The sequence below is a fragment of the Bombus flavifrons genome, chromosome 9 (genome assembly GCF_040668555.2).
Source record: "Bombus flavifrons isolate JBK064 chromosome 9, iyBomFlav1_principal, whole genome shotgun sequence".
Classification (NCBI taxonomy): domain Eukaryota; kingdom Metazoa; phylum Arthropoda; class Insecta; order Hymenoptera; family Apidae; genus Bombus; species Bombus flavifrons.
In genome coordinates, this window is record NC_138450.1 from 3,400,169 (window position 1) to 3,415,293 (window position 15,125).

At 31.3% G+C, this 15,125-nt stretch overlaps 1 protein-coding gene and 1 long non-coding RNA gene across 4 annotated transcripts; both read left to right on the top strand.

Annotated features, from left to right (window-relative positions):
• The first annotated feature begins 192 nt into the window (after positions 1-192).
• Positions 193-1,847, top strand: LOC138183128 (uncharacterized). Its single transcript, XR_011173991.1, has 3 exons — positions 193-788; positions 1,019-1,396; positions 1,486-1,847. It is a non-coding gene; the product is annotated as an uncharacterized LOC138183128 (long non-coding RNA).
• A 125-nt stretch (positions 1,848-1,972) lies between these two features.
• On the top strand, positions 1,973-12,999 carry Tsp (Thrombospondin). Of its 3 annotated transcripts, XM_069120266.1 has the most exons (16): positions 1,973-2,127; positions 2,226-2,441; positions 3,833-4,006; positions 4,101-4,321; positions 5,403-5,988; positions 6,399-6,484; positions 6,561-6,624; positions 7,604-7,817; positions 8,018-8,146; positions 8,321-8,597; positions 8,723-8,830; positions 8,950-9,322; positions 10,177-10,530; positions 10,600-10,827; positions 11,271-11,780; positions 12,625-12,999. In XM_069120266.1, exons 2-16 carry the CDS (start codon positions 2,363-2,365, stop codon positions 12,699-12,701), a joined length of 3,480 nt encoding a protein of 1,159 aa, XP_068976367.1. In that variant the 5' UTR covers positions 1,973-2,127; positions 2,226-2,362; the 3' UTR covers positions 12,702-12,999. The 3 variants fall into 3 exon arrangements, with proteins under 3 accessions (XP_068976367.1, XP_068976369.1, XP_068976370.1); XM_069120268.1 differs by lacking the exons at positions 1,973-2,127; positions 2,226-2,441 and adding an exon at positions 3,198-3,346; XM_069120269.1 differs by lacking the exons at positions 1,973-2,127; positions 2,226-2,441 and adding an exon at positions 3,670-3,736.
• The last annotated feature ends 2,126 nt before the right edge of the window (positions 13,000-15,125 follow it).

Genomic DNA, 15,125 nt, shown 5'->3' on the forward strand with positions numbered 1-15,125 from the left:
TGATGGTAAGATAACAAACTACTGAAAGTACGTCCTATGGTCTTTTTGTTCATTTATCCAAATTACCTGATTTATTTACGTTCCAAATACTCAATAACTTTCAATAACTAAAATTTTTTTTAATTGAGAAAATGTTCTTTGAGAGCTAGTCTATCCAGTATTTTTTTCTCCCATTCGGAGGCTTTAGCAGCTGTTGATGTAAGTACTTACCAGGCTCTGTATTAAAAGCTTAACTGATAAAATTGCTGTATTCTTTAACGAGAAATTTTTAAACAATGCATACAATTATCTAGAAGAAAAATTTTAGTTAAATTTTCGACATGACTTCCTAAAAATCATAAATTTTATGTCCAGTTCTGTTTATGATTGTATATATTGCATATACACCTGTTTGATGGGATAAAATCTTGTTTTGTAAAGTGTTATCAGCATACCCTCATAGAGAATGATACAACCTTGCTCACTTTTAGATCTTTCATCATGCACTGAAGCTGTCAATAATTTCCTTTTGACAATTTATTTTTTAATTTCACTAAATTTTCATTTTCCTGGAGAAAAAGATAAAAATGAACAGTGTTATTTTACATGCAAGACTGTAACAACCGTGCACACTGTAATATACGTTAACAGTGGTCGTCATTTGGATACTCTTTAAAACACAATAACCCTTTTAAAATCGGATCAAACGACATTGTTTAAGAAGCTAGACAAATTAATTTACTAGATAATGTGTAAAAAAATTGCTGATAAAATTGTAATTGGTCAAAATTGTGAGAAAAATAGTGAAGGTTGGTTTCTACAACTTTTTTATCTGAGCCTCTAATGAAAATTTAAACAATTCGTTTTATAGATTTATATCAGTTATAATATATACATGCTGACAATTTGATCAATGAAATTTTTGCATTGTACAAATTTTCATTACTGGCTCATAAAAATTGCATCGACAAAATGTCCAACACGTACATATATAACTGGTATAAATCTACAAAACGTATTGTTTAAATTTTCATTACAGGTTCATAAAAATTTCATCGATCAAATTTTCAGCACGTACATATTATAACTGACATAAATCTACAAAACGTATTGTTTAAATTTTCATTACAGGCTCAGATAAAAAAGTTGTAAAAATTGACCTTCATTATTTTCTTCGTGATTCTGCCTAGTTGGAATTTTCTCAAAACCTCCAAGCTTTTCGATTAATACAGAGCCTAATAAGTACATCAATATTTGTTCAAGCCTCCGGACGAGAGAAAAGACTACTGGATATAATAATTCTCAATGAACATTCCTTCAATTAAAAAAAGTCTTATGTTACTAGAAGCTACTGAGCGTTTGGAACGTAAATAAATTAGCTGATTTAATTAAATGAAAGACGCAAGGCATTAGTTTTGTATTTATTTTCCTTGTGTTTCATATAATAAGTTTTACAAAATAAACGTAAAAATATCTACTAAACTAATAGTTTTTCGACGTAAGTAGATTAATAAGTTTTTATAGAAAATCTCAAGTTGCATTGATTAATGTATTAAAAAATATATAATTCCATTAAAAAAACAAGGGTGATCTTCACAAGACCTTTATACGCCTACCTATAGAGAAACTAATCTAGCATTAAAATATGCTCCCGTTGAAGCTATTCAACTTTTATCTGAAACATTTTTCGGTATAATTTATAGTATAGTATACCTATATTTAAAAAACTCAGAGCAATTTATAAGAATAAATTAAGTCACACATTATGCTTCAATTAAAAGAGAATATAAGGATCATTCTAATCGCCGTAAAAGCTCTTAATACAATAAATTTTACGTCATGAAATATTAAATTGCAATATTTAATAATTATATAGTAATTTATTAGTTTTGAATTTCGAAATATCATTCTAGTAATTATTAATTTAATGTACATAGTTCTATAAATATTTTATTTAATGGTCCTTTTTATGTTTTAAGGATAATGAAGATATTAAATGACTTTTAACCAGAATCATTAGATTAAATATTGGGCGTGGTTATGGATAAGGAAAGAAGAGGTGTTTATAAAGTAATTATTCGTAGATGTATCAATTCCTTTCGTTCTATATGCCACGGACAACGACTCTGTACTCGGAAATTTCCGTGGGTGAGTTATAAAGTCGTCAGTAGGCTTTTCCATGTCTCAGTCGATGAACGTCCTGCCAACGTCCCGCGATTTTATTCATCACGATTTATTTATTCTAGATCAGTACGTCTTAACTTTAATCAATTCGCAGTAGGAATAAACCGTAAATACGACGCAAAAAAAAAGAAAATAATAAAATTGGCTAATCGATCTCGTGGAAAAATAATCGATTAAATTCGGAAGATAGTGATTTAAAATGCATATTATCGCGTCGTTGATCTTCGCGATACTATTCGTTGTTTACGTCGCTGATTGTAACGTGAAATTGGATAAAGGTAAGATGAAACGATTATTTTCATGTTTTTCGCTTATTAAATTTATTACGTAATTATTTTTATTTGTGAACGTTAGTAAACAATTAGTAAACAATTTAAAAATAAAAGTGGAAGATCAATGGCAATGACATAGAAGGTCCATCAACTCTATGAATGTGGCTTTCGTAATTAAAAACAAATCCAAATTCTTGAGTTCAATATAGTTTAATAGCTTTTAGCTTATAAATTAAAAATACAAGACTCGAATTCCAAAAATGTTTAATTCTAGTTGCTTAATTTTGTAAATATAATAACATTTTGAGGATATATGAAGATTGGAAAATTTTGTAATTTTTAAGCATTAAGAACTTTGGATGACAGATACATCTAATGTTTCCAATATAGGTATAAAATATTTAATATCAAACTTGACAAAAGTATGGATAAAAATAATTTTCTGGTCACAACTAAACTTGTTAATTAGTACAAATATAGTATAAAAATCTTTGGATATCTACAAGTATAATATAGAATCTAGAAGATTTCAAATATGGATTAATGTTTCCTATCTTATAATGCTAAAAGTAAAATAAACTGCGATTTAAAAAACTAATTAGAATATTGATCTTGAATCATATATCTACAATCTAGATTCTTGATTATCAATTCTAATTAATTTTTCTCTTTTTCTACTTTTCCTTACGTTTTTTAAAACCATTATTTTCCTCCTATAGTCTTGGAAGCAAAGTAAACTGTGTCATAGTAAAACAGTAGAGGTAGAACGTTCCCATAAGGTGTTTACGGTGTTGCAAACCAGTCCCCATACAACTTGACAAGAAACCCGGTAACGGCAGGCAAGGAACGATAAATGGTTTTTACAACAGTTCAACTTGAAATGACTATTTTCATGCTCGCCAATTGTGGAAGTAATTCATCTATCTTTAGGAAAACAACTTTTTTTTTACACAATTTTACTAACGACATTTTTTCTACTATTTTGAGATAAACAATAGACAAAAGAAATATTTTATAATTAGGCTGCGGATATTTATGCAAATTCATATCTTTATAAGCACAATTAAGTAGGTAAAGATTTATTTCATCCTTTGAATATTATACCTAACCGGTATGTACTTTGAACATTTCATATATTTTTTTTCATATAATATGCATTGTTGTATATCTTTCTATCTTTAAAATAAGTTTGAGAAAATTCGCAGTCTACTAATAAACGATATCGAAATTCGATACGATCCTGTGTGGGCTCTCGGAAATTCGTGAAGCTCTGCATGAAACCTTTTCTCTAAGCATTGAAGGTGATAAAGGCACGATGACATCCCTGAAATGATAATAAGTCAGAGTTTCTCAAAATGAAATTAATTAATATTTTTCCTTGTTACAAATGCTTACAGGGTTGACGACAAGTCTTCGAGAAACATGGGACTACAATGATTTTGTGATTGTTGCTTTGAACGCCAAATCAAAAAAGAAACAATCAGAAGCAGCGATTGATGTTCTTCTAGCTGTAAAATACGAGAAATCGAAGACAAAAATGATATTTAAGTTCGACAGACAAACTAATCGAAGTAAAAAGAATATTCCAAATACAAATTATTTGATTCTTATAAATAAAAAATATTATTATATATTTCTTACTAATTCATTTTAACTCTATTTTAGTCATCTACGAGAAGACTAACCGAAATGGTCATCGAACTACAGAGCGCTTGGAAATTCAGAACGTGAATGCTCCATGGAAGAAAATAATCGTCTTCGTGCATCAGAATAAACCTGACCCCGAAATAGACATTTACGTTGATTGCATTTATCAAGGCATGTTACACTTGAAGGAAAGCTTCCGTAAGGTAGCAGAAAATGAAGATGATTCTCTTGTAGAAGTGGTGAGTCTTTATTATCAAAGAATTAAAAATAATAGGTGTTTGAAGTCTTCTAAGCCTAAATACTTGAGTTACGAATATTAGTAACAATATTAGAAAAAATACTAATATTAAGCTAAATATTAAATACTTCACGTTAATTACTTCTTCGGATGTTTTAATAATTACTTTATTGTTCTCTTATCCCGTGACATACGGACATCTATAATGGTGTGGAGTGAGCAAATTCAATTGGGTCAAAGTAATTGTTCTTTCCTTTTTCTCTTTTTTTTACAATTTTTTTTGTTTCTGTTTTGTCAAAGGACAAACAACCAAAACACGCGTTCTTTCATCTATCATTGAAGAATTTCACGGTTGTTACCAGAGAACCGGTGACGTTAGATATCGTAGGATGATGCTATTCCAAATATGGCAAGCCAGTCCAAGGCTGCTCGCATTTATTACGTGTAGCTGTTAACTCGCGTAACACATTTAAGCATAGTGAATTGATTTCGATTCGCTTAGACTTCATCATTATTGAATATTCACGGTCTGCTTTCTTGCACTCGAGATATGCATACAAAAAGAACCACGATGATCGTAATTTATGAGCTAAAAAGAGAGAGAAAACGAGCCTTCTTTTCTTCTCGCTCTTGTCTTTTCGTTATTTAAATATTCATGAAAAAGCTGGTTAATATACAAATCGTCTTAGTTTTTCTTCTTTTAAGTGACGTTACGTTGTTTAGAAATAATCTTGTAAAGGAAGTAGCACTATTTACTACTTGTAATACTTCGTTGTTACTCTTCGTATTATAACTGAAAAACGCATTAAACTGAGTGCCATTTTCCTATATAATGATGATAGCTAATTTTTCTACCTTAATATATATAACTAAAAGATTTGATATATTTAGATATATATTTAATCTAAATGTAAACCATCTATAATATACATACATGCAGTATTACATCAATAGAAAAAGAATTCCAAAACTCAAATAGTTGTATTGTGAAAAATGTTATTTTATTGCTGTATATTTATTATTTTTAACAATTATAGAACTTTCAATCTAAACAATTTAACTTAGAAAAGTTGTGTCTTTAGTTTAGAGAAAGGAGGAGTCACGTAAAGGTGTATCCCTTATTATCCGTCAGTGACGCTCTGAAACAAGAAAATTGTCCCAACTATCTGGCCGGTCTAGGCACGTTATCGGATGAGTACAAAGAGTCTGTTGAGTCTGAGGAATCAATTCCTACATCAACCAACGACAATTCTGATAATAATTCCGACGAATTTTCACTCGAGATTAATCCATCTCGTAGAAAATTAGGAAACAATGAAAACTCCACAACTGAAACTTCAGATACGTCCGAAGATACAAGTTCATTTCAAGATTTCGGCGATTCAGATTTTAAACAATCATCTCAATCGAAACACGATTATCGTCCTGCTGAACGTCCTGAGAAATATCATTCTATAAGTGAGGTTGAAACTAATCAAGAAGATGTTTCGAGTCATGTGAAACGTTTGCGTCTGAAAACACGATCTGAATACTTTGACGGACCTTTTTACGAGAATCCCATGGAATGGAATAATTTTGGTGAATTGGATCCATTGAGTCAGTCCAACTTGTATCATAAGAGATTTCCGCGAAGAGGGGACATAGGGATTCAGAGTCTGAACGAAAAGGGTAAGCTGTAATTAAAGTGAATCACGCGAAAAATGAATTAATAAATAGACTGCGGATCTTTATGCACTTGTAGGAAATTTGGACGTGCAAAATTGTACATAATACGCAGATAACACGAAGAAATGTTTAAAATAACCATAGTATAGTGCTTCCTATAATATCTGGTAATTAAAACAATTTTCTATCTGGAATCTCTTTTCTTAATTGTATTCTGGAAAACACGAATTTGCACAAAAAAAACTGCAGTTTATTGATAAATTTTAATATCTTAACTGTTCTAATTGTTTAAGATATTAACTATCATAATGGAAGTTTAGGAAATAAAATGTGTAGATAGTATGTTATCTAACATCAAGCATTATTTTTTATTTCTGATGATTTCAAAATCTTAAGAAAATGTGATTTTGCAGTTTGTTTAATGGATTTTCAAATCGTGAGGACATTAAACGAGTTGATTGAAGCTACTAGGAAGGTCTGGAGAGAAATAGAATTAAACGTGAGTAATAACGTCGCCCATAATTATTCAAGAATATTTAATGAACAGTTCTTGATTAATATGGTTTTCCTTTCAGAAACTGGAAACGCGACATCTTCGACAATTAATTGAAAATTGCGCAGCATGTCGTGTACCTCCTGGTGGGTATTGAACGAATTACATACACGAAAGATATCTTTATTGTTAACTGCTTTTAATTTTCTATTTGTTCTTCGATAATATTTTTTAATTTAATTTTTCTCAATCTTTTCCCATCTTTCGAGACAATTTTTTTAGTAACGATTTTCACAAGTGTGCAAATAGTTGTTAATATTATAAACAATGAAAAAGCATCTAAATAAATGTATAATACGGCCTTACATTGCAATAAATGTACATTTCTGGCAAAATGGAATAATGTTGTGACTCATATTCTTATTTTTTTAAGAGAATGATTAGGAATAAAGTTCCTCGAATCACTGGATTAGTTCGTATGATCGGAAAGCAACGCGATTAGATCGAAAAGCGACGTCTTAACCGAAACGACTAATATCTAAATTGAGGAAAATGATATTGGCAACGTGATTATAACCTGAAAAGAAATTGCAGGAATAGAAAATACTGTATGAACTGGGAAACTATTAAATTGTCGCGAAGACATCAGAAACTAATACAGGAACTAAATCAAAGTTGTCAAAAACAAAATAACTAATTTATGAAAAATTTTTCAAAAAATTTTTCAAAAAAATTGCTCAAATATATAATAATATGATGCTTAAATCGAAACTACAAATAGAACATGAAATGATATTCTAAAATATTTCTGGCATTTATAATATATATATGAAATACTAAAAGCTATTAATTAGATTATGTACGAAGAATATTCCATAGAAGGTATATTTTTCCTCTATGGAAAAAAAAGAACAAAAAGAGCTATTTTGCCTTGGGTTATAGACATTTTCAAAAATCTGTGATTTTAACTAGTTTAGTAGAGATAAATGTAGATTAACCATTAGTAATTGTAGCATTAAAGTGGATTCCAAGCACAGGCGGAAATCTGTTGAGTCGCAATATGGTCGAGATTTCTTCTTGGAATAGCGATATCCTGACAAGTTCCTGATCCTGGTAATTCCACAGTTCCACCGATGACCACGGCGGCTCCTCCTCCTAGTTGCGATTACAAATCGCCCTGCTTCCCGGGCGCTGACTGCATTAACACACCACGCGGGCCACAGTGCGGAGCGTGCCCGCCACAATACACCGGTGATGGATATCGTTGCGTGAAAATTAGTTGCGCGCACAACCCTTGCTTTTACGGGGTCCGTTGCTACGACCGCGCGGATGGATACAGGTACGAGTAGAATCATTTAATTAATTACAATACAGTTCCCGGCGATTGAATTACGACCGTATGCAGAAATTTCACTTTTCGAAGTATAATATATAGGTGTACCCATCCTTGATCCTTATGTTACTTAGGGAGAAAAATTTAGACAGTGCACATAGGATGAAAGGATATGAGCTGTAATGAATTGAATAACAATTTTTCAGGTGTGGAAATTGTCCCAACGGTTACGTAGGTGATGGTAAACGCTGCGAAAGATTTAGGGGTGGTTGTGAGCCTCATCCTTGCTACCCGGATGTGAAATGTGATCCAATTCTTCATCCGCCGTATTTCAAGTAATGAAATGAAAATGTCAAGTCAATCCATAAATTTCTATAATTTAAATAGAATTAATTGTAATTTAATTGAACTTAAAGTGTTAAGTGTAAATTACAATTATTTATTATAAAGTGTAAAAAAATTGAGAAGGACTATTCCAAGGTTTTTGACTGAACTATAATGATTTTTAGATGTGGATCTTGTCCAAACGGGTTCATGGGTAATGGATCTACGTGTGTTGATATAAATGAATGCGAGCTAGCTCAACCTTGTCATCCAGGAGTACGATGTATCAATCTTCATCCAGGATTCAAATGCGAATCTTGTCCACCAGGATTTGCTGGACCTATAGTCGAAGGAGTCGGTTTGGAAATCGCAATGGTTCGCAAGCAAATTTGCCAAGACATAAATGAATGCGAAAATAACAATGGAGGATGCGATCCATATGTGACATGCATTAATACGGAGGTAGTTTTTGCAAAAATTCGTAACAATTCAAATAAATTCAATAAATACAATTTAAATATTGAAGTTGCCTCTTTATTATATTTTTAATTGTATTTCCAACTTAACAATTCTTATTAACACTTCAGGGCTCGTATAGATGTGGTACTTGTAGAACAGGTTACGTGGGAAACCAAACATTTGGCGATGTAAACGCCGATTGTATTTGTACCAACACCAATGAATACACATGCAGAGTAAGAAAACAAATCCAACACAACTACTCTTTTAAGTCTATATATATATATGTATTATAGACAAAACAATCAAATTATACATCAAATTCACAATTTACATCAAAAGATACAATTTCTAGTGTCGCGTTGGATGGGCAGGGGATGGACTGATGTGTGGTTCGGACAGAGACAGCGATGGAATTCCTGATAGGAACCTCCGTTGTCATGATTTACGTTGTCGTATGGACAACTGTCCATTTATACCAAATACTGGACAAGAGGATGCGGATAGAGATGGTTTGGGTGATGCCTGTGATCCAGACGCTGATAACGATGGCATCTTGAATCCTTCGGACAACTGTCCTTTAGTTCCAAACCCTAGCCAGGAAGACAGTGATCATGATTCTATCGGTGATGCCTGCGATAATTGTCCTCTAGTAAAAAATCTAAAGCAGGACGACACTGACGATGATGGCATCGGTGACGCCTGTGACGACGACATTGATAACGATGGTGAGATTTTAAAGAGAAATTTATTTTAGGTTCAGTAATAGATAGTAGACAAAATTATAAATTTAGATAAATTTAATTAATCGATAGATTAATTTCAAAATACCCAATCGATATTGGTAAGAGTATTCTTCATTTCTAAAAATGTTTTTGTATAAAATAGAATGTCTTCTAAAATATTTACGTGGTAAAATCGACGAAATATTTTTTAAAGCTTTTTTCAAAGTTTTTTTTTAAAAAGAATTGGATATGTAGGGAGAAAAATATTCGGCCAATCGGGTTTAACTGAAGCGGGATTCATACCCAATTTGTTTTGCCGGACGGGTGCTTTTCCAATTAAGCTACCCAGAGAGTCCATCGGCGAATCCTTTTTCTCTCAAATTCTTATACTTACTTATGTATAAAGTATATTGTCCACATATCTCTTACAAGCCGGCGCCAGCCTGACAATTTGTGACGACCTTCGATTACCCACAATGCATGATTAACTATCGATAACTACCATATAACATTGATCTATACAATAAATATCGATCAATTAAAATAAATAATCATTACTGATTATTAATTACTACTACTAAGGCATCAAGGGTTTATATACTTTTCCTGAGATTTTAGAGAGAAAAATGTTCATCCAATCAGGTTTATTGGACCTACTGGACCGGGATTCGAACCCGGATCTTCCGCTTACCGAACGGGTGCTTTCCCAATTAAGCTACCTAGGCCGTTAGCAAATGTTTTCTTCAAATTTGTTATGTAGCACTAGGCGGCTATCTACAAATGATTTATATTAAATTCTTTTAAAAACATTTTGAATAGAATATCTTTTATGATCAATAACATTTATAATCTCATAGCTATCTTGAATGAGAACGACAATTGTCCAAAAACGAAGAATCCAGATCAAAATGACCACGATATGGATGGAATTGGCGACGCTTGCGACAATTGTCCTGATATATACAATGAGGACCAATTGGACCAAGATGAAGATGGGGTAGGTGATGCTTGCGACAACGACAACGATAAAGATAGAGATGGTGTGCAAGACGATAGAGACAATTGTCCTGATGTCATGAATTCAGGACAAAATGATATTGACCACGATGGTATAGGAGATGAATGCGATGATGATATGGATAATGATGGTGTGCCCAATTCGATTGACAATTGTCCTTACGTTTACAATCCGGATCAACGTCGCACGCATCGTAAGTAAAGAATCATCGAATCGTAAAGATTATCATATAAAAATTAAAAAAAATATTATACATATTTAGATGAGAATATTGGTGATGCTTGCTGGAACGACAATGATAACGACACTGTGAAGAATTTATTAGACAATTGTCCTAACAATAGTTTGATTTGGGCAACAGATTTCAGAAAATATACTACGGTTGCTTTAGATCCTATTGGTACTGCTCAAATAGATCCTGTTTGGGTAATACACCACGAAGGGGCTGAAATTCAGCAGCTTTATAATAGTGATCCCGGGCTTGCTATTGGTAATGTAGTAATTTGTATTAATTTATATCTATTAATCAATTTATTTATTTATTATAGTAGCTGCAAAAGGTATTGGTACACAGTTACATTTACTACAGCATTTACATAATATTAATTAATTAGATCCAAGTATATTAAATTTCATATCATTTAACCTATTTCATACTAATACCTTCGGTTACAAAAATTTGATACTATAAAAGTGAGATATAAAACCTCATAAAAATCGTCTCGTTAGAAGATAAAAATATGTATTTAGTATTTACAAATACTTCGTGTAGTCACTGTGTAATGAATATCAGGTTGACGGATATGAAATTTTGTTTCTCTGAAACAGAATTTAGCAGACTAATATCATTTAATTTACTAATTATACTAAAGGAGAAATTTGAAATTTTGTAATCTGTTTATTTCCTTGACTTTAAATCTTCATCTGCAACAGGTCCGGATATATTCAGCGGCGTAGATTTCGAGGGCACGTTCTTCATCGACGACGACGGAGACGACGACTACGTTGGTTTCGTTTTTTCTTACCAGGACAACCGTAGATTCTACGTCGTATGCTGGAAGAAAGGCCCGCAACCATATTGGATGCCGACTCCGTTCAGAGCAGTAGGAGAACCCGGAGTTTTTTTGAAACTCGTCAATTCAGATACAGGTCCCGGAGAATTTCTTAGAAACAGCCTTTGGCATAATGAAGATGTACCCAACCAGGTGAAGATTCTTTGGCATGACCCAAAGAAAATCGGATGGAAAGAAAGGACACCGTATAGATGGCATCTGTTACATAGACCTAAAATCGGTCTAATTAGGTTTCGACTTTATCAAGGAAAACAGCTAGTAGCTGACTCAGGAAATGTTTACGACTCGACATTGAAAGGAGGCAGATTGGGTGTTTACTGTTTCTCCCAGGAAAAGATTACTTGGTCCAATTTGTTATATACGTGTAAAGGTAAGATTTTATTTGTAAAGGTGCTAGGTTTGCTCTTGGAATTTGGTTGCAAGCGTTGGTGGATACATTGAAAATATATTACGCAATTTTTAGGGCAGAAATTAAATCATTTATAATTAAAAATAAGCTTCTCAGGCGATATTTTCATATATGAACTACTTTCATTGTATTCCTGTAAATATCGCCTACAAGTTTTGTGTCACCCTGTATACATGTATTTATTAATGTCGTTCAGTATAGATAACAAAATTGCCATATAATAGAAATGTCATACATTTAAGAATTAAGAGTTACAGATTAATGAAGGAAACTGATAACAGATCGAAAACATCAATTATAAATGAAGAAATTCATATACAACATATAAAATATATACATTTTTTAATTATTTACAGTTTAACACAAGACTTTTACTTAAACTATATTTAGGTGTAAAACAGCTCGAAACAGAATCTCACTATTTTAATGTTTCAGCAATACAGTAGCTAAAATTTGAACCCAATATATTAATAAAACTTCAAATTTATCCGCGATAATACAATAATTGATTTAATCCACACCAATTCACACGTGAACTTTTCCTTTAGCATATGCATTTTTTGCATCTTTTCTTTCAAATTTGCTAATAATTTAACAATAATCCTAATTAATGATTTTTATATTATAATTTAACATTCCTTATATAATAATTTATTGTGTTATAAATTAAAAAGTATACAAAATATGAACCTGTAGTCCAACCTTATCACTGAACAATAAACTCTAACAGAAATACTCTTACTTTAAATACCTTTAAAAAGACAAAATCTTCATAAAATTTCTTAATTTTTATGATATTTTTCAGAGACTGTCCCGAAATTGGTATGGAACGAGTTGCCGGCGAACTTGAAGAAAGAAGTAAATGTAGAGATGAATAACTAAATCAGACCTTCTACCAGACTTATCTATTACGACTCACTTTAATAACTTCTTGAAATTTATTCCATTATTTTAGGAAAATTTTGTCTATTTAAGCCGAATATCATGAATTTGGTTCGTTTCCCGCAATGAGAACTAAAAAATATTCTTAAGTGTATGTATATGTATCTATATTTACGAGTTTTATTCAATATGGGCAAAATTCATTGGAAAATTTCGTGATTCTTTTTCTCTCTTTTATTTCTTTTTTTTATGAAATTCGAAGTTTTGTAACATTTAAGAATATACGTAATTAAAGATACAGCATGACAAATACCTTCAATGAACCTTCTTCCAGCAGTTAAGGACGAGGGAAATCTTAAAAATAGATTATATTTTTACGGAATGTGTGCAACGAACGCTTAATTCTCTAATTAACAAGGATATATTAAAATATGATTGTGCGCTTTCCGAACGATTTGAATCAAATATATTAAATTTATTATATTATGTTTTACTATACCGATGTGAGCAAAGATACGGAAGTTGCTTTTATAAGAAATGGACAAATTAAAACTTTATACTCTTGATAATCTTTACGAGTATCATGAATTCAAAATTAAATATCAGGAACAGCGTAAGTTAATTTTCATTGTAAATTGAATCGTATTTAGAAATGACTTATGCCGTGACTGCTCTCATCAATTTCATTTAATCTCGAAGAAACAGGTGATAAAGAATTACAGATTATTGTGGATATAGGATATACGAAATGTGGTTTAATATACAAAGTAACTGATAAAATAAATTAATGATGTAAACTCTAATGTTTAAGAGATTAGATAGTTGGATCTCTTAAGTGCTCTTATTTTAATATGACTAATTTAAATTTTTACAGATTTTTTTTTTCTTTCGAATAGTAGTTTTAATATTTCAAAAGTTTCCATAGCTAAATTACACGTTTTACAATCGATTTACATTGGTCGTTACAGTTCAAAAAGCGCACATCTAAATCGTTCCCTCTTTTTTAAGTGATTGACAAAGTCGATCAAAAGTGCCTAGAAAAAGTTTCTCGCTTTGATAATATACGCGTTTAAAACGTTTTCATATTTGTGTGTATGTGTATGTGTCTGTGTGTGTGTGTGTTCTTTTTTTCTTTACTAAAGAGTGTCTACTTACAATGTCACGGAATAACGAGGCTCTTTACGATAGGTATTAAAAAAGCTATATATATACACGTTCGTATAAGAAAATGTCTACAGTACAAGATGAACTAATCGTTGCGAAATTTAGGAAGAACATTTGTACGTGACAGAGAGAAAAATTTTCGAAATATTTCTACGCGTTGCTTGAATGAAGAATAGGTGCGTATATAGTTTATTAATAATGTATTGTATATTGCGAGGTACCAAAAAGAAATATGATAAATATCGAAATAAATAACACATAAATGTACACGATACTTAGGCCCATTACAAATTAAAAAACATAATAATTTATTATTTTTTCTATCACGAATAAAATTTTATTACACACTCCTTCCTTCGATATACGCAATAAATTTATTCAACAAATAATTCTATTATGGCTGAGAGAAGCGTAAATCTATTAATGTAAATTTTTTGTAATTTATTAGTGCAAAAAATAAAAGTATGTAAGAGAAGAAACTGGTGTATATGTATAAAAATATTTATTTCAGATATGTTGCGCAGGATGTCCAAGGTAATCAACCTTTTCTTTTTTATTAAAAATTAACCAAAAAATGGTCAGGATAATACGATACGTACGATCACAAACAAGAATTTTTTAACATAAATAAATACCATAAAAGGATAATACCAATATAGCGTCTAACCGCGTAAATCGAAGGACGAGAGAGATAACTTCTTATCGCTTCTTACTCATTTACAAAAGTTGTAAATATACTTGTACAAAAGTATATATATATATACATATATATATATATATATATAATACTTTTCTTGAAATAACATAAATACTTGAAAAAAGAAACTGTTTGGCTTAAATAACCAATAACCATTTCCTATGTATGTCTATGTGTTACGTTAACATTCTGCATGGGAACGCAAAATCCTGTTGTTACATATAAATAGTCGAAGTCTGGAGATCGTAATTAAAAATAAAACTTAACTTTATATTTACACTAAGGAACATATAGATACCATTTGTTTCAAAGCTACAGCAATTCCTTCTCCGAGGAAGTTCTTTAATAAATCGGAAGTTATATTTTAAATGCACTAACCATCGGAGAGAGGCCGAATAAATATTATACAACTATTACAAAATAGGGCGTACACATACACATACGTCAAAAGGTGAGATTTCACGACTTTAAGAGTTTATAGCGCTTTTACCATTTTCTTTAGTGTTAATCAACACATGCACTTTCTATATTGTTCTCTTCACAGATCCTATAAACTTTTAAAA